Source organism: Cyprinodon variegatus, unplaced genomic scaffold, assembly GCF_000732505.1.
Source record: "Cyprinodon variegatus isolate N-32 unplaced genomic scaffold, C_variegatus-1.0 Scaffold400, whole genome shotgun sequence".
In the NCBI taxonomy this organism is placed as follows: Eukaryota; Metazoa; Chordata; class Actinopteri; order Cyprinodontiformes; family Cyprinodontidae; genus Cyprinodon; species Cyprinodon variegatus.
In genome coordinates, this window is record NW_015150853.1 from 624,108 (window position 1) to 644,353 (window position 20,246).

The following is a 20,246-nucleotide window of genomic DNA, read 5'->3' on the forward strand; positions in this document are numbered from 1 at the left end:
GGAACTTTCTGTTACATAAGATTTACAACTAATATCATTTTAAAAGTGGAACATCATAGTGAGAGTCAAGCGTAGTGATGACAGAATGATGGTCTGCAGTTGCTTTGCTGCTCTAGACCTGGATGATTTAGAAGCCCAGTAATAGAAAAATACTGAAAGATAATATTTATATCCGCATGTTTGCAGACTTCTGCTGAAGCCTACTGAGTTATGTAAAGGGACAATGATCGAAAACGTACTGAGGAGTCCACCCCAATGCCTAAAAAATAAAGTGGTCTCTAGAATGGTCTATGCAAATTTTTGTTCAAATTCTTTCGAAACAGTGTAAAAGACTCGATGACTGTTTTTGTGCGTTCTCAAATTCAGGATCAAGTGTAAATTATATTTTATACACAGTCAGGAGAGCTTTGTTTCTCCTGTATTAAATGTCAAAATGTCATAAAAAAAAAGAAGTTTTTGATATTTACAAATTTTTCTTTGGCTGAAATTAAAATAAAACATTTGATCTTTTGAATCGTTTATGTGCTATTGTATTTAAAAGTAAAGAAATCTTAAATCTGTAATATTCTGTATATATTGTGTATACATGGCAGGTATTCATCTGAAAATAATAAACTTCTTTGCTGTAATGCTGTTTTACAGGTTCTGATGTGCGCCCCTGCTCTCTGGTCCTGTCAGAAAGCTCCAGCATTGTGTTTGCTGGTAGGGGGAGTGGACCTTGGCTCGGTGTAGGCGGGAGCTGCTGACGGCATCTGGGAGTGAAAACCGGGGAGGATCGTGTGAAGCAAAGCAGAGAGAGCAGAGACGCGCTCAGGTGAAGTTGGATCCAGATCGGAGTTCATCTTAACGCGCGGAGATTCGGCGGAACCGAACTGGATGATAGAACCTCGCTGCTGTTCGCAAAGACCCAAACTAGAGGAGATGAGATCTTTGTCGAGTGGAGGATTGTAGTCTGAAGGTAAGGAGGGGATTAATAATTCATGGATTTGTTGATCAGTGTGTGCTTATTCTAAAATAAAAGCCATAGTTTTTTTCTTTATTTTTTTTATTATGATGTGGCGAAAATGTATGATTTCTATTTTCTTTTATTTCTTCCTATCTTTTTGCCAACATTATTGGCATTTTCATTTTTTAAATTCCCTTTATTTGTTGTTATTTAGAAGTGACATTATTTATCCATTCATAGTTAAAACTATAGTGAACTGCTGTTGTGAATATCATTGCATCCTTCTTATTAAAATGCATCATTATAGATTTAAAGTTTATTCACTTATTTAAACATTTTCCCCTTGCTTTTCTCTAACTCCAACTGTTTCCTTCTGGTCACTGCTGCAGGTGGAGAACAGGCAGCCTTTCCTTCACTCAGACCTTCGTCTTTGGTTTGCTGCTCTTTCAATGTGGGATACAGTTTTGTTCCATTCGCCAGGCTGAAATCCTCCAGGGTCAGGACCTCTGTCATGGCAGCCCTGCTCCTTGGGTTGCTGCTGTTTGCATTGCAGTCCCCTCCGCTCCCCTCCAGGCCGCTGGCGGACGGGGGGTCTTCTCTGCCTGCCACCTATTCGCCGGCCACCGACAATGGCACCACCAGCCACCCCAACGGGACCTCGCAGCAGCTTCCTCAGATAATAATAATCGGTGTGAGGAAGGGGGGGACGCGGGCGCTGATAGAAATGCTCAGTTTGCACAACGCTGTGGTGGCAGCTCAGAATGAAGTCCACTTCTTTGATTGGGAGAGCCACTTTCAGAAAGGCTTGTCCTGGTACCTCAGTCAGATGCCTTATGCCTTCCCTGAACAGCTGACGGTGGAAAAGACGCCAGCCTATTTTACTTCTGCCAAGGTCCCTAAACGCATCTATCAGATGAACCCCAACATCAAGCTGCTCCTCATCCTCAGAGACCCTACAGAGCGGGTGCTCTCAGACTATACACAGGTCTTTTACAACCGTCTCCAGAAGCACAAGCACTACCAGCCCATTGAGTCAGTGCTGGTTAGGAACGGAGAGATCAACCTGGGGTACAAGGCGCTTAATCGCAGTCTCTATTACATTCACATGCAGAACTGGCTGCAGTACTTCCCCTTGGAGAGCATCCACATTGTGGATGGGGACAGACTTATCAAGGACCCCTTACCTGAGATAAAAAAGGTGGAACGGTTCCTAAAACTGGAGCCGCAGATCAACGCTTCAAATTTTTATTTCAACAAAACAAAAGGATTCTACTGTCTGAGGGATCACGGGCGAGAGCGATGTTTGCATGACTCAAAAGGCAGAGCGCATCCTCATGTTGCTCCCGCCATCCTGCAGAAACTCTACCAGTTCTTCCACCAACCAAACCGCAAGTTCTTTGAGCTGGTGGGAAGAACGTTTAACTGGAAATAAATGTTGGAATCGGACCAGAATGAGCTCACTATAGACATAAACAAAGGGACAGACGCTAAAGTAAATGTAAACAAAAGCTATTTTTCTACTAGTGTATTTGTTATGGAGCGGGGCTCTGGGTCAATCCGCCCCTTCAGAAGCTAAAACCTTCATTTTTTACCCAGCTGTTTCCTTTTTAGCACTTCTTGAACCTGTAAACCAGTTCATGCATATGTGTTTTGTATTTAGTTGTATTTAGGTATTTTTTTAATAATGTAATTACTTTAAATGTATATTTAATCCTATAGACTTTTTAATGTGAACTTCTAAAAGACGTGAAAATGAAATCAAAATAACTGCTAATAGATATTGTTTATCTGAGTTAAGCTCTACGGTTAGATGATAACAGTGGGTATAAAACAGCTCCCTGGTCGGTTTAAACTGATGCTAGTTCGGTATAAAACATCCTGCAGTAGAAGGCTTCATTTTAAACATGGTAAAAATTAGGAACACATTGGCCAAAACTGCAAAGGTTCAAAATGGTGAAAGGGCAGCAGGACGATCATCCGACAGGGGTGTGAGGAATGTGAGCATCAGTGCAGAGCGCTGCTCTTATTTTCCAAACACCCATTTCACTGACACCCTGTACTGTCAGGAATGTGCATCAGCATCCAGCTTGGCTCATATCAGCAGACACATTTTACACGGTGCCAGTTAACGTTACATAAAGATATGCACTGAGCAGGTTTTTTATTGTCAGACCTACTTTTTCCACATTATATGATGCAGCACCATTAAGCACTAACACCATTTAAAGCTCTGAAGGCATTGCTGCTATGATTTTTTTCTGTAATACCTTAAATGACTTCTTTTATTTTTGGGATCTTATTCTTCATCGTTTTTGCAAGAGCCTTTCGTGTAAATGTGCAACCCAGATATTGCTGACCAGCAACTCAACTGTAAATATTTTTCTAAAACTGAGAAGTTAATACCATAATAAAGATTTATTTTATTTTTATCATGTCTAGTGCTTTTTCTCCTCTCCTTTTTATCTATTTTAATGATCTTTGGGCTCTGTACGATGATTCAGGTCAATGTTGCACCTAATGATTTTTTTAACATTTGCATTTGCAAGGTTTTAGTCAGCTTATCACAGATACAGGAAAAAACGCATTAGCTTTAACCCCCTATCAGATATCTTGAATTTCCTGTTTGGCCATCAAGTTTGGTTTCAGTGTCAATAAGCGTCTGATGCTTTTTTAGCTGTTACTAATTCAGGTTCTTATGTTTTAATGCTCAGCTATTATAGCAAAGGTTCAGTGTGAGAGAATTAAGAATGGGCTTAGAGGTGAAGTCAAATTGGAGTACAATCCGAGGCACAAGAAATCAAAGGAGAGGTTGTTTATGCCACAGGGTGCAATTATCTTACTTAGTTTTTAGAGGCAAGGAATTATTTATTTTAATCACATCTGCAGACATTAAGCTTTAAACCCCCTACCTCAAAAAGATTGGATATTTGAATGTGGCCCAGGACTTCTGACAGGACGCTAAACCCAGCTGCTCTTAAAACTCAGACCGCAGCAAGAATTTCTTCTCTTTTCTGTTTGCCCTCAGAGACCGCAAATTGTACTTTCCTGCTCTCTTTGCAGTTTGCATGTGTTTTCTTGGAGATATTGTTAAGTAACACAATCAGAGCCGCTTTCGAGTGAAACCGGTTTGGCTGCAGGCGAGAAGAAAAGAGGCGAAGAAAGAAAACAGAAAAGCTTGAGAGGTCAGGGCTGATCTCCCCCGGTTAGATTATCAGGGATCGCTAAAATATGCATCTTTTGGGCTGTACAGTGAAAACAACAGAACTGACATGATTTATTTTTCTGATAGCCACATTTAAAGGAATGTGCAGGAATCCAGCTGCTCTGAGCAGGAGCAAAGCAGCGGCAATGTCAGTGTCACCTTCCCCTGAGTCGAAATAAGACTGATGCAGTATCCAGCTAAATATATTTTCCATCCCACACTACAGCCTGTAATAACTCCCATTCAGAAAAAACAAAAAAACAACATGGACGTAATGTTGAGTTTACAGTGCTGGCGGTGCTTCTTTTTGTTTATTCTGCTGTTTGATTACTGCTCTAAAATATTACAGGTGCTTCTAAAATAAGTAAGACTACCAATAGCAGTGAATTTCTGTAATCCTATTTTAAAAGCGACACTTTTCATTTTGAGTTAATTCTGGTTCACATGGACTAAAGATAATAAACAAAATTTACAGATAATACCAACCAAGAACCCAACTTCCTCAGAAAATAACTTTTACATTAGATCAATAAGTAATGATTTTTTATCACAGAATGCTGACCTTTTAAAATGTGTCTGCAATCTGTACACTCAATATTTGATGGAAACACCTGGATGAACAGTACCTAGCATATATATGAACAGCATGTGGCTGCTGAAGTGTTAAGGAGCCCAGATTGCTTTATCATTATAGGCTTTAGGTCAGCATCAGGATACTATGCTCATTAAATCTGGTGTTTTTGACAGTGTGACCAGGTGTTGAGTCCTGTTGGGAAATATACCATAAAGCTTACAAGCTAAGGGAAGCATGACCTGTTATAAAATCTGGTAGATGACTACATGACTTAAACCTTGAGAAAACACACTGCACCAACCCCAGCAGATTACAGAGCTCCTCAAGCCAGCACAAATAGTGAAAACCTGAAAACAGTTAGATTTTTGTTGCCTTTTGCTTGCAAAAAAACTTTTTGAAATGATTTTGCACATGAACCGTAAACGTTAATATCATCTTAAAGAAGCACTTTGAACAGCTGAGTTGAGGAGACTTTTTCCAATAATATACCTGGTACGCTTACATTAAGTTTGTAAAATGTAATAATGTAGCTCCTTTCAAGACATGTGTCACATGGGGCTATACCAGACAAAATTAAAAGGTTTGCTCATCATAAAGTTTATCACAAAAATCTGACACTCTTAACCATGTCTTTGGTTTGTGTTAAATTTGTGGGGCTAGAAAATGGGTCTCCATCCTATGGCAGTGGCCCTTTAATCTCTTGAAAAATGTTAATGCCTTGGAATTTGTTGCAAACACTGTTTTGATGTAATATAAAAAAAAAAAAAAATGAAAGCCAGAGCTACAAAACTCACAGAAAAAACTAAAGATATTTGTATTAAGACATGAGACCTTTTCCTCTTTCTGGTTCCCTTTATTGCGTTCTTTATGAGGCACTTTAGGTTGTAATGTAAAATGGTGGAAGAGCAATGTACAAATACAAATTTACTTGACAAACTTAAGTTAAAATTAATTAGCTAAATGTATCACTCAATTAGTGTGAATTCATATAATAAATATGGTTCACATTTTAATCGATTTACTTAAACAAACAGAGCAGGAAAAATTGTTTCAGTCTAAAATATGTATAAAAAACTAAATATTTGGAAACAAGCCTTGCTTTATGCCAAATGGGGAAATTATGATCTATTTCTTTTTCAAATAGAATAAAATAATACTAAAAGCGTTGGTGTAGCCTGGTGGCGCTTCTGCTGATCAAAAGTAAACTGAAACCAGATTAAAAGGAAAAAAACTCAGCTAAAACTAAGGCTTCATGACATGATGAACTGAAGAGGAAAGAATAAAACCAGTGTCTTATTTTAATATATTCGTGGTAGATTTTATGTTTTCATCTTTGTATTTGTTGAGTTTTTAAAATGGGAAGTTGAAAGGTTAAATCAATTGTTTGGTGAGAACAGCTCACAGCTCTATGAAGTCTGACTCTTAACCCTGAGTTTGACATGAAAGTTGTTACAAAAGATATTTTGGAAAATATGTTTTTCAATTAATTCCGTAGAGTATTTACTCTACTGTATTGTTTACTACAGCCTGACCTGTGTCGTTTTTTTCTAATGATCAAATTATTGTTTTGGTCAGCTGATGTTAAATAAAAAGTACATGATTAATGTCACTGGGTTCAAACATTAAACTAAACATTTACATTTTCACTGATGCAACAGGTGAGAGTTATTTTCAACTATTTATAACAAAAGTTCTTTTGAGGATATTTTCTCTATCCAAGTAGAACTGGTATAATGTGATAACCTTAACTGAACTGAAAAGTAGTTCAGTAAAGGATATCACCCTGATGAATTTAATTTAAAATGAGGAAATCTAAATAAATACCCAGCAGTTCTAAGATGACTTCCCCTTTAAATTATTCTAAAACACAAAGATTACAGACATTTACTCCAGATTCCTATTGTTGTTTTTCACAATAATATCCTGAGTTATCTGGGAACTTTATCTAAAGCAAACTCAAAACACAAAGATCCCTTGTGTGACGTTATGGGAAATTTCCACAGGGCTGAAGATGCCACCTGCACCTATTTACATAACTGTATAAGGGTACAATAAACATGTGAACATCATAGTGTTTTAGAAGGAGACAGATTCTGTACCAGGAAAATGTTCTGTTGTGAAATGCTTTAATCAACCCAGAGTTAAAGACTCTGTGACGATGCTGCTTGGTATAAAGTGTCATCATCTGTTTTGAAATGTGACCTGGGCTAAAGGGTCACTCAGGAGGGAAGAAGCTATCACTGGAAAATCAACAAGAGAGGCTATCTTAGAGCGTTTTAAAAAAAATTATAGAAAAAAAACTTTGCAGACAAGCATTGTAGTTTGATATGTTGCAAATAAGGTGTTTGGCCTTAATGACATTAAATTTGAAAAAAAAAAAGGAAAAGAAAAGGCTAACAACAAAATGTTACTTGTAAGGTACAGAGAATAAAACAAAATAGGACAATGCAAATAATTTGATAGATTTTATTTAAAAAGACTTTAAAAAAAGCAAATGAAAATTATATTGGAAATTCAAAATAACCTTAATTACATAGTTGACAGTGGTGTTGGGTGCATGAGTTTGCCCGGCATCCGGAGTGTTGTCGGTTTGATCCCCAGCTCCAGCTTTCAGTGCCGTTGTGTCCTTGGGCAAAACACTCCACAGGCATTGTCTACTGATGGTGGTCATACAGCCCAGTGGCGCCAGTGTCAGTGAGCCCCAGGGCAGCTGTGACTATGTAGTTTGCCACCATCAGTGCATTAGTGTGTGTGTGAGTGAATGGGGGAATGAGTGAATGTAGTGTAAAGCGCCTGACTTGAAAAAAAACGCTATATAAGTTCAGACTATTTACCATTTAAAATCATAGTAAAACTTTAGTCTGATTCATAGTTAACCATAGCTGATTTTGTCCAAAATCAAAGTTTTGATTATTTTAAACCAAAGCTGTGAATTGTAATTTTATTTTGATTCTCCTTTTGCAGTAACAATAAACATGTAGATGTTCCCCTCAATGTTTTATTGTTTTAATAATGCTGAAACATTGGTTGTGTAGTTTCAATTGCAACAAGAATTTACGGTTGTGTGGCAAAGTGTGTACCACTTGAATGCATTGATCTATACGCTAGCTGCACCAATCATCCCCTCTGTGTGGCAGCAAACAGAGTTTAAGTGTTTTACTGCCACCTAAAGGGCTGGAGTGAGGAGCAGGTCTTACTTTTGTTCTTTAAAAGTGATTAAAACTGAGCACTCTGTGATTTTGAAAACATCATTTTGTAAAATTGTGATTATATTGCAAAAGCAATAGCTAATTTGTGATTTTTTTTAAATAATTTAACTTATTCTATACTCCAGGCTAAATTATAAGTTAACTCCAATACTTCATAACTTCTTTCATTTTAAGCATTTTTCTGCTCCGCTCAACCTGTGTGTGATTTGCAGAGCTCATCCCTTTGCTGCATTTTGTTGTCTTCTTTAATTTGTTAACATATGAAGATAAAGATTACATTAGATTTTTGTCTCCATGTGAAATAATGGAAATTACAACATACATATTTATAATGTTAAGATGTGCTCTTAAAATACAACAATTATATTGTACTTTTGTGATAACACAGTGTAGAAAAAAGAAAATGATAAAGCTTAAACAGCAAAGCTTTCATGTTATAACATACCTTTTATTGTTAGCATATAATGCATACTTACCTGATTAAGTTGTTTATGCTTGTATTGAGCCATGGAGAGATTTTCTTGGCTTTTAGCAGCTCCGACGTTATTGTGATACACATGCATACGCTGAGAAGGAACCTAAAAGCGATTAGGGTATACAGGAGGAAGAATGAGACTGATTCTATTGAGGTTGCAGCATTTGCCATCGATCAACTGGAAGGGCACAAGAGCCTCTAAAGATAAAAACGACATCATCTGAACTGCTTTCAGGGGGGGTTTGTCGTCTCTCAGAGTACCATGAGACATTTACTGAAATATCTAAAACCATACAGGGCTGAGAAAATACAATTATCCAGCATTACTGTGGCATGTGGAGCCCAGTAGCAGACTGAAGTTATTTGGAAAATGTATAAGTGTAGCATCTGAATTCTTTTCTGAGCATGAACATATTTACGTTCTAACAAAGATCTGCTTTGATAAAACCACATATTTATAATGCAAAATACATGAACACATTCCCTACAATAGAAGTACGATATTTAAAGGATGGTTTAATTAAAAATTTTTTTTTTTGTTTATAAACATTTATTTTATTTACATATATATTAAGCACAAATGAGATAAGATTTATGTCATTATCAGCATATCCTGCATCCAAACCAGCCATATTTTTCTGTATCTCGTCTTCCTTGGGCTCTTCTTCTTTATCCCTCAGTTATTAGGTTGGGAGAAGAAAACGTAAAGTGAGAATTACTGCCACCATCTGGTGTGTGGTTTACAATGCATTAGTATCTGCTGCATGAATACATAAATACCCTACTGTAAAGTAAAATTTTATGAATCTTTTCACATCAATAATAATATTTTATTGTTCGCTCCACAATTTAATTTGTAATGCTTCCACAGCCCAGTCTATGTTGTTATTACAATACAGTTTTTATGTTATGATATAATATAGCTCTATTTTTCTTTTCCTGGAGTGACAGTACTTCGCTTAGCAGGTTGTCACTATTTTGAATATTTAAACTAAAGGCTTAAACAACATCCTTTAACGTTTCCCTGTTGACATTATAAAGATTATAACTACTTCCTGGATTTTCTTTTTCTGAATTTGCTTAAACTGTCACTAAGTTTCAGCAGCATCATCCCCTTTCAATTATCATTTGATCCACAGCATAAAACACAAAATTCAGGGGTTTATTTTAATATATGGAAATGCCTGCTTTCAAACACCTGGAGAGCTGCTCTGATGTTGAAATGAGCTCAATGTTTCTGTCTCCATGTCCCCTGCACTGATTATACACTATCACTACATAAGAAAAGCATCTATTAAGAGTTCATGAACGCCCCATTACTCTAGTCAGCTGTGCAGCCCTCTAAAGTTTTACAGTCACAGATTTCCCCCAACATCTACTAATTAATCTCAGCCACATAATTAATTTGTCTCCTCACACTCATGCAGTAAGAGCAGTAAACTCCTACAACAAGTAGGATTAATAGCTTTGCCCTCCTTCGGGCACCTCCCTCTCCTCCAATACCTCAGCTGTAACGTAATTTTCTTGGAGAAGTTTCTGGACTTGTTTGGAGCCAGTGTGCCTCCACCTCCTCCTCCTCCTCCTCCTCTCTTCATCAGCTGCCAGCCCACACTCGTTGTTCCTGAGGAGGCCCGTTTTCCTCCAAACCAAAATCAGCCATTCTGGACTTTGTCAAAGGATGATGTGATCCGATGGAGCACAGTTTCCTTGCACAGTCTCCGGGGCTGCAGCTTTAATTGGAATAGATTGTTTGTCGAAGTCAATGTGTGAAGCATGGCAGAAGTAACGCATGCACCTTTTCTGTTTTTTTTCCCCCCCTAACTGAAATAGGAACATTCACGCTGTGACTGCTTGTTAGCTTTCGATGGAGCTGGTCATGCATTAAGTAATCTCTGGCATCCAAATACCTCACATATGCATCCAGTTGAACATTTAATTAGTTGCAGGTCTCATCATATTTCTAAAGGGCATTTTTTAAATACATTCTTTCAAATTTTTTTTTCTCAGATATAACTGATATTTAGTCCCTTTTAAAAAGGTACATAAGATCTCTAAATTCTTGTAGACATAGCTGTTTAACATTTTACCCAATTAAAGCACAATTATGAATCTTTAGGATAAGAATGCAAATTTTTTTAAACAAAAATGTAAACATTAAAAAAATATGTATATAAAACGGGGCTTTATATCTTTGTCCATTCCCTTTATTTTGGTAAGACAGACCAAGACCAAGAAACACACCCAAGGGGTCGGGTTGAAGTCATGTAGAAGTACAGTATCAGGGTTAGGTTAAGAAAAAAATATGTTGCAAATATTCTGACAGACTAAACAAGGACACCCTTAATCAAGGGAATTATGTGCTGCAAAGATCCACAGTTCAGGTGAAAGAGCATTTTACGTACAAATCTGTCCTGTATGGAAAATATAAAGCCAAATGATCTCCTGTTTGTGACTTAGCTTTTAGATATGTAGGTCATGCAACAGCCACCATGAAGAGGGTGCTCTAGTCAAATAACACCCCAGCATTTACCTTTTTTTGCCCTCATGCAAAACATTACATCTAAATGCAAAATACAGTGGAAACTAACCCTGCATATGCCCTGGACAGAACATGTCCTCAGAGAAACTTGATGCTGCCAGAATCATGCTGTTAGGGTCTTTCAGCAAGGAGAGGAAAGCAAGTCAAAAGGCTTGGAAGAAAAAGTCTTAGAGACTGTTTGGGCTTAAAGGAAGCTTCCCTCAACATTAACTCAAAGATGCAATGAAATGGTTCATGATGTGTTCCATCAGAACTAATTTTAGCAGTCTTGAAATATCTATTCTAAACTCTAGAAAGTATGTACACAACGGACTTAACAGCACATAAGCAGGAAATGCAATACTCTCAAAATAATAAATTTACTGTTGGTGTTGATGCCATTATGAATGTGGCAGTTGGGTCGTGTTGCTCTGACTTTTTCACTGGTAGTTTTGATTCACAGGGTAATTCCAGTAGAAACTGCACCTGGAGTTTGAAAAGCCTGACTTGTGAAAACAAATGCAACCATTTGATTAAAGTTGTTTTAAGCTACCATATCCAGGATTACTGAAAATCTTCACCAGCAAAAAATCAAGTTCTAAATGTGCAAAGCTTGTAGATATACCAGAGAAACTACATCTGCAATTACTTTAACATGGGACACTGACTGGAAATGTTCACCACTTTTATACTCCAACAATAGATTGAGGTTGATGGTTGTAATGTGCAGAGTATTCAAACCTTTAAAAGATAGACTATACATCATTTGCATGGCATTAGATATATATGCAAACTTACTGTCTTTTCATGGTGGTACTGTATATAGAAAAGAGCACAGATATCCTGTATTCGAGTCCTAACCACCTGAATCAGAGGGTGTAGGATTACAGAAAACTGTTGAATTGCTTCAGGAAAACAGCATGTATTCAGATGCCTAGAGCAACCTAAAATAGTTGTGTGCACCCCTGTGAAAAAACTTGCACGTTAAAATGAAAAGAAAAATCAAAAGGAAATCAATTTTAAGAAAAGTGAATAGTGTTTCCAACATCTAACACTATAACACAAGATTCACAGCAGAAAAAATGTACAGGCTGTGTTTCAATGCAAAACATATAACACAGAACTTTTGCCTTGTTTTCTTTTCTTTGGTAGGCTTTTGTTCAAAGATCTGCATTCCAGCTGGAAGTAATTCTTTTTTTTTCTTTTTGAACACAGTAACCTTGAAGTCAAGACACAACAAAGGAAAGAAAGCAGCTCAGAAAATATACTCAGTTTTGATTAAACCACCACACAGACATCAGCATATCAAACAGCCATTCTGTCATAGTTACTCAATGCCAGCTTCTGCTGTTTTGATTCGTTATCAAAACATAACTGATCATTTAAAAGGCGCTTTTTTAAAGATTATCCTGAAAACCTGAGGAATCAATGCAGATCCAAGCATTTTTACTCAGCCTTTAGGGAATAGAAAACAAAATAGAAAAGCAAAGCACCATTGCTCCTTGCCTCAAGGACTTATGATTTTGAAGTCTCTACAGGTAACAGAAGACCTGCAGACAGATATAAAGGCATTCTGTTGTATGTGCAGCATTTTGTTAGAACTGCACATCCTTTGAAATGCCAGGTGACGCTGGGTTTACTGCACTTGAATGCTGTAAAATGATCAGTAAAGCATAATTTATGAAAGGCGTGCTTTTTCTTGTTTTGGGGTTGTGGGGTTTTTTTTTACCAAGGCTTTGAAAATGTCCATCTTGCAATGAGAAGTCTGCTTCAAAATGCAAATAGGATAAAGAGAGAAAAGGCACAAAAAAAAAATTAGAAAAGATAAACAACCAAATAAAAAAAATAAAATAACAAACATCTATCAACAGTTTGTTAAGTTATACCTTTAGGCCTTGCAAATATTTGGTAAAAAAAAAGTTAAATCTTAATCATCCTCATCTGTAAGTGTTAAAGCATTTAGTCACCTTATGATTCAACAATGCAACTAGGTTTGAAAAGTATTCTTCAACACTAAGACAGGTACGTTTTTTTGTTCTGTTTTTTTTCCACATCCCTGAGATACCTAAACCTTGAACAAGTGCCTTTGTGGTTGAAACTGCAGAATCAAGTATTTGCTTTAAAACCTAACTCCACAATCCACAGAACCCAGATAATGCCTTTACATCATCTGGATGGCAGGCCCCTACATGTCTATGGGTATGCTTAGAATTTGCCTGTTCAGAATTGATTTTGCAGCCTGAGATGGATCTGCTGATACTTGATTGGCAAAAATTGGACCAGCTGATGCAGATGGCAGATCAGAAGACTTTGGGGGAAAACTATGTGTTACTGTTCTAGCTGACACCTGAAACATAATTCCTCTCAGTATATTTACATGCACTTTTTCAAGTTGTCACATGATGGACCTCTAACTATTTTTTGTTATTATTATGGGTAAATCGGCATTTAGGAAGAAAGGAAAAGGTTTACCAGTTGGTATAAGAGCCTTACTCATTGTTGTGATCCAGGTTTGGTTGGATCAGTCTGACTTTTCTCATGTGTTTCTGTTTCCCCCTTTAGCCAAAAGCTTCACTCCTGCTGTTAATCAGCACATCAAGAACCAGCAGGAACACTCTACAGCTGCCAGACTGGCATGAGTGCTGCACTAATTTAGCTATCCCTGTTCCCTGTCTCTATCAGTGGTTGTGTTCTTGAGCAAGCCTACTGACCCCCAATGCCTACTGATGGTGGTCAAGATGGTCGAGTGGTGCCTGTGTACAGCAGTCTCCTTCCTGTCAGTGCTGCCCGAGTGCAGCTGTGGCTACAATCTAGCTTCCCAACATCAGTGTGAAACTGTGAATGGAAGAATGACTGCATGTAGTGAAAAGTGCTTTGGAGTTCTTTGACATGAAAGGTTCTTATATAGGGCAGTCCTTTCACCTACTTCAGGACTTACCTGGAATTAAATTCATTTAGGAGTTCCCATTGTTCGTTAAAGTGTCCTTACATGCTTCTATTTACCTGTCTGTTGGCATTCCTGCTTGAAATCACAAGATCAGCACAAACTCCTGAAATAACAGCCATAAACTGCCTCAAAGGGAGCATCCTAAAACGATTTCTCTGCTTTTAGGAAATGGTAAAATACCTAAACTGGTCAACTATGAACATTATAAGTCTGAATGTAGATTGCCAAAACTTTTTTAAACAAAATGCAGGCAAAAATTTAAAAAATCAAATATTTGCAATATTTAGACTTCTAGTACTTTTGATAATTCTACACATGTTGCAGATTATTTTAGACGCTGTTCTTACTGTAGAATGGAATATATTTTCTATATTTGTGGAAAAAAAACATGATTGAAGCATTATTTTTGCCAAACACTGCAAAATCTTTGTCTTGTGTTATGGTTTTCCCTTTTTGGAGATCTATTTGAGTTTCTTTTTGAGTTTTCAGCTATGTGTGCCATTCTGATTTGTTGATCTTTGGTTTATTTTCCATTTTGTTTTATGTTTAAACTGTGTTGAATTGTTTGAGTTACTCTCTGTTGACCCCGTATGCCTGTCTCCTTTCCCCTAGCTCCCTTCTAGTTACTTCTATCCATACCTGCTCCATATCAGCTTATCAAGCCCATTCTTTGACGTCTCCTTGTTTTTGGGTGCTTGTATTCTGTTTCTTTGATTTTGTTTATTGTTGCCTTTTTCATTAAATCAGCGAAATTGATCTCTGCATTTTGGTCCTCAACTAATTTCCACCAAACCGGACACGTTTGAATAAAAAAAGAATATGTGATCTTATGGCTGGATGTATTATTAAACTCATATTGTACTTAAACAACACCTTCAGTATGATAAATCTAAGCTTTTAACATGTCTCCTTAGGATGTCAGGAATTATGGATACCTCTGCACAGACAGCAGGATTTTGCCAAATATTACATCATTAGCATCACAACATTTAATCACTTGAATTTAATAAGGGTCCATATGAGTGAGAGTTTTGCTTCTTCCTAATAGATTTTCATCGAGGCTTATTATATCTACGCACATTTTCATTTTTGAGCTTGACATTGCATTAAATAACTTTTTGTCTTATATCAGAGAAATAGGGTTTCACTTTTATGTGTGCTGCCTCCTCAATCCTGTTTAGCCTTTCAGAGCTAATGGAATGTAAATAGACATCATTAGGAGAAAGGATGAGGGAGAAAGGGGCCGTGCTTTGCTGTGTGATGCATGTTCATATTTTTGCATCCCTCCTTCATCTTGGGCAGGTTCTACATGTTCTGCTGCTGTGTGAGCCAGTCATAGCTGTGCACCATTATCAGTCATTTTATGGCACACTGTCTTCTGGCAGGGGAATAAGCCTCTATGGCCAGTGATAACTCCTGCTGCCAACAAACACCTCTGCATGGGTGAGGCATGACTGGGTCTACAGATACTTCTCACCTCTTCTGAGTGTGCGTGTGCATCTCTGTGTGCGTCTGTGTATGAACTGCATAGTTTCTTGGTGTTTTTCCGTGTACGTGTGAACTGGAAGAATCTGGCAGTTTGCATGGGAGTACATGTACATGTGGGATTAAGGCGGTGTGTTTCCATGCAGAGAGATCAGTGAACCATGTGGAATTTGTTTCTCAAAACTCTGAGCTTAAGATACCACAGAAAAAAAATAGATCACTCTAAGGGCTATGTTACTGATAATTGTGTTATTTGCACTTTACCTCACAGCTGAGCTTATCTGGATTCACATGGTGGAAAAAACACAGATCTTTGCAAGCAGACAAACAACAATACTATTGGTTTGCCAGACGTGCATCAATTTGGTCTGTGCATAGACTGCAGAGAGTTTGCAGGAAAACCAAATAACATGCAAAATAATTCATGTATCATGTTACAGTATTAGTGGATAGTAATTGTGTTTGAGCTGTTTTAATTCAAACAGTAATGTAGCATCATATTAAAACCAGGTGGTGGCATTTCGCCTGATGGGCCCTTAAACAGGGAAACACATGACTGTTCCAGGTCAGTGGCAGAAAACACACACATTCATCATACTCAATTAAATTACACTGAAAATGGAAGGGACTATAGTTTTTTTCCATAACATTTCTGTATGGCAAAAAAAAAATCTGTATTATACATTTTCACAAAACCGTGAAAAAACTGTTTATTAGATTTATTTAAAAAAATGACTTACACAGGAGAGCCTAACAAACAGTCTTAACTGAAACAATATGGTTGCTTTATAACATGACCTAAAAAAAATGTTTTTTAGGTCATGTTTTCTAATGATATTGCCACCTGTGGTCAAACCACAGAACTGCAGCACTGTTCTACACGTTCTTCTAGCTTGTGCTTGTACTTTTTAAGTTTTTTTTTTTACTTTTTTCACTTCTGAATATCCACAACACAATTCTTTGCTAGATTGCACTCATGTAACATAGATGCACTTGATGTCACATTCGCAGAACAGTGCAGGAACTTCCAACCAGAAGTACATTCAGCGAAAATAGTCTACAGGCTTATAGATGCATTGGTTCTAAACTACCGTACTGAGGTGTCATCTGCTCATCAAACAATGTTTAAGGCATAAAGGGTCAAATAAAACGGGTATTTGACATAAATTTTTGTCAGTAACACTGAAAGGACACAAGATGTCTCTCTAAGGTGAAATCGAGAAAAGAATGCAAATTTAAATTAAGGAAATGTTGTGAAATGTTTAAAATTGCATCTTAATTTCTCTGACATGGCTTTTCATGAATGCTCTTCAGAGCAGTAGATATGCAAATGCATTGGTCATGAGACATGCAAATATTGCTCCGTTTGTAGTTGTGTATATAAGTTTCTCATGTCTCATTCAGATTCAGAATAGTAGTTCAGGGTTCTGATAAAGACTTTTAAAATGACCAGTACTGGACAGCTTCATTAAAACCAACTCTTCAAATCTATTGTGATCACATAATCTATCACTTGTTAGTTGTGCTTCACACCATGAGTTTGTTCACAATTTACACTGACTGTTTTCATTTGCATAGCTTGCAAATCTTGGAGGCCATGCATGCATATTTCGTTGTCTTGTTGCCCTTGGCAACCCAGGTCTTTTTAACCATTTACAATTATGCTCACTTATGGAAAGGGACTGCTTTGGCAGCTGCACTTTTCTGCCATTTTAGCTGATCTGCACTTGGCTCTTTAAATACCGACACTGCCATGATATTCATTTTAGAAATTGAGGACCAATGTTCATGCTGGTTTTCTTTGCAAACTCTATAGGAGAGGTCCCGGATTAGCGGACCGTGGTCCGGATCCGGACCCACCTGCTGGCTAATCCGGACCCAACCTGATTTAAAACATTTATGAATTACAGCATGTTGTCCGACGACGGTGTCTATCTTTACTTGCACCGCTTCTCCTGTTAACATAGTAAAGTCATCCAGAGCGTCCGGCACCAGGCTACGCGATGCAAATTAGCCAATAAGCTGCTGCAGTCTGGGTTGCTGCTGCTAGCCTCTTTTAGACACAGCAGGCAAACCTGTGGCAAGCCGGGCGATGGGAGAGTAGGAGATGACAATGAGAAATGCTGTTTTGAGAAAGCTGAAAGAACTGCAGTGAACTGGAGGCAGAGAGTGAGGTGATGTGCTCAAAGATGACTCTACTTTTTAAGTATTTTTGGCTCAACCTACTGCTGTGAAGCATGATTCCCCACAATGACCATAATAAAAATTATATATTGATCCAGGCTCAAGAGTGAGCACCTTGATTTGTGCTTGAGAATGGTGTTGTCGCCAATCAAACAAAGATTTAAAAACCTTAGAGGGCAGCCTAAAGCCCATTTTCTATTTAAGCCATGAAATAGAAAAAAAAAATGGTCAGTTCAGGTGTTTTATAAAACATGTTAATCAGGAAATTGTCTGTATACCAAATTGAACGATCTTTGTTCTCTACTTAAAAAAACACTTTTGATTTCAAAATGGTAAAATGTTCTATTTTTTTATTTTTTTTTTAGAAATTCCCTGTATAACATGGATACATAAAAAACCTCATTTTATTTCGGTGTTAAATTTTGTTTAAAGAAAGAGATTCTATTTAAAAATGTCTCCCGACCTTTACTGGTTTTTGTTTTCTTTATTCGGACCCCGCTGATTTTTTATTGGTTGCCCCCTGCTCTTAAGGCTACAGCGCCTCTGCTAAAATACCAAACAGACTCCCACAAAAGCACATCTGTGCATTAAAAAGCAGGCCAGAACCAGAGAAAATGTGGCCAAGGAACCACACGCTTTAGGCTGATGAAGTAAAGTGTCCTGCTGGCTATATCACAACCAAATAAGACTGTCTGTAACATTATCTCTGAGTCTATAGGAGTTACTCAGAGGTCAGTTAGATCCAGGAGAGGACAACAATAAAAGGACACACCAATTCTCCCAGCTAGGTCATCCAGCTACAGGTCCAAGCTCAGCTTACCTGAACTTTGGAGACACCTGAGCTTTCCAAACAAAGGTCAACAGAGGTTACAAGTCCGGTAAGGTTAGGGAAAGCTTTGCAAGCTAAAAAAAATGTTTTTTTGATTATTTTTAGCATTTAATGTGCTTTACTGTTCCGTTACACAAACCAAGATGCTAATGGCAACAACAAATTCTAAAATTTTGATCTGCTGTTTAAAAAGTCAAGACAAACTTTATTTCAATAAGGGTTTAAAGACAAGTTTCACATTAAAGTTTAAAGGTTTCCTAATATGCCCATTATATTTGATTGCTAAACAATGACCAAAAAGTCCTTTAAAACAAGTCCCATCATGTCGGCTAGGTCCCAGCTGTCATGACCTTGGCACTTATATCTAGTCCGGTTACTCATTTCCCTCAGCTGCTTATCTCCTCCCAGTTATTATTACCATTCATCTTATCCACCTGCTTCTATTTAACATGCCTTCAAACATTCATCAGGGTCAGATTACATCGAGCCAGTGGTGAGAGTTTCTAGCGTACCTAAATGTTTTAATTGCTGATTTTGACCTGTTCTGACTCTGGACCTCTGAGCCTGCCTGTTCCCGTTCTGATCTGTTTTCCTGACCTGTCCACAGACTCTTGCTGGATTCTGCCAGGGTACCGAACCCTTGGCCCGAATCCGGACTCTATCCTGGATCTCCCTTCGGTACCACTTCAGACCTCTGATCTCCTGGCTCTAAATGCTGGGAACATCCTTGACACCGACTTTGGCTTCGCCCTCTGGATTATCCTGCCATCCTTCGTCTGCTCGGACTTGATCTCCTGCCTGTTCTTAGTTCTCAAACATAAAATCCATGCCCAAATGTAATACTTTTGCATAAATTTGTTGATAATGGTTTTTAATCATTTTCATCGTGGCTTAGTGTAATTGAGTTTAACTGGTTTAGCAATTAGTTTTTATCTGAAATAGGTTTGACTTACAGTTAAATAATTTTTCTTATTTTTATACTTTAAATGGAAGCTGTTGTAGATTTACATTGTGCGTTCAGGTTTATAACTGTTTGACACAATCTGTGCTTCCATTACAAATTTATGCAAAACTATGTAGATATTCCGCTTATCCCGAAAAGTTGAAGTTGTGCAATTGTGGTATTTCCATAAAAAAAATAAAAAATACAATAAAAATTGAATGTGAATAATTTTGTTCACGTGATACCTCTGAAACTAAGCAAGGCAGATATAAACACATGTGATATATAATAATAATAATAATAATAATAATAATAATAATAATAATAATATGTCCATACATCAGTCATGGCTCTTGTGGGGGCTGTCATACTTCCAAATGCTTCCAATCTTCGTCTTCAGCAGTTATTCCAGTTGCAGATCACATGACTCTTGCGTTGCAAAAAAAAGAGGGTTTCCATTGCAGTTTTACGAAATGTAAGAATTTCATTACGACTAAAAAAGACCTCCTCACCAAAGCTTCTTGCACATTTTTATCGAAATTTTTTTTTTTTCAAAATTGCAGTCTTTCCATTTAGCAAATTATTTTTATAATTAAAATTTGCGGATTTTGATGATTATTGAAACAGACCTAACGATTTAAGTTTCAATCATTCTTTTATTGTATGTAGCTGGAAATCGGTCAGTTAATCCACATAAAAAAAAGAAAAAATAAACCTGCCAACTTGGCATTCTTTCTTTCTTTCTTTCGTTTGTCCGTTCATTCGTTTGTTTATTCTGAAACCACCATAAGCACATAATGAGTATATTTCCCATTAAAACCATAACTGTTATTTTTTTCTTTAACTTCTTAGAAAAAAATAAATAAAAAACAAGCCAAAAAGTGGACAAAGTATTCACGGGTTTCACAAAATTCAAGAGTTAATAAGTTATTTG

At 37.3% G+C, this 20,246-nt stretch overlaps 1 protein-coding gene across 1 annotated transcript; it reads left to right on the top strand.

Annotated features, from left to right (window-relative positions):
• Window positions 1-778: 778 nt before the first annotated feature.
• hs3st1 (heparan sulfate-glucosamine 3-sulfotransferase 1) lies at window positions 779-3,370 on the top strand. The gene is made up of 2 exons (XM_015387626.1): window positions 779-958; window positions 1,336-3,370. The coding sequence occupies exon 2, from the start codon at window positions 1,458-1,460 to the stop codon at window positions 2,376-2,378; it is 921 nt and encodes a 306-aa protein (XP_015243112.1). The 5' UTR covers window positions 779-958; window positions 1,336-1,457; the 3' UTR covers window positions 2,379-3,370.
• The last annotated feature ends 16,876 nt before the right edge of the window (window positions 3,371-20,246 follow it).

Excerpts from the sequence above, each read along its gene's own strand:
- hs3st1 (XM_015387626.1), top strand. The coding sequence starts at position 1,458 with ATGGCAGCCCTGCTCCTTGGGTTGCTGCTGTTTGCATTGCAGTCCCCT.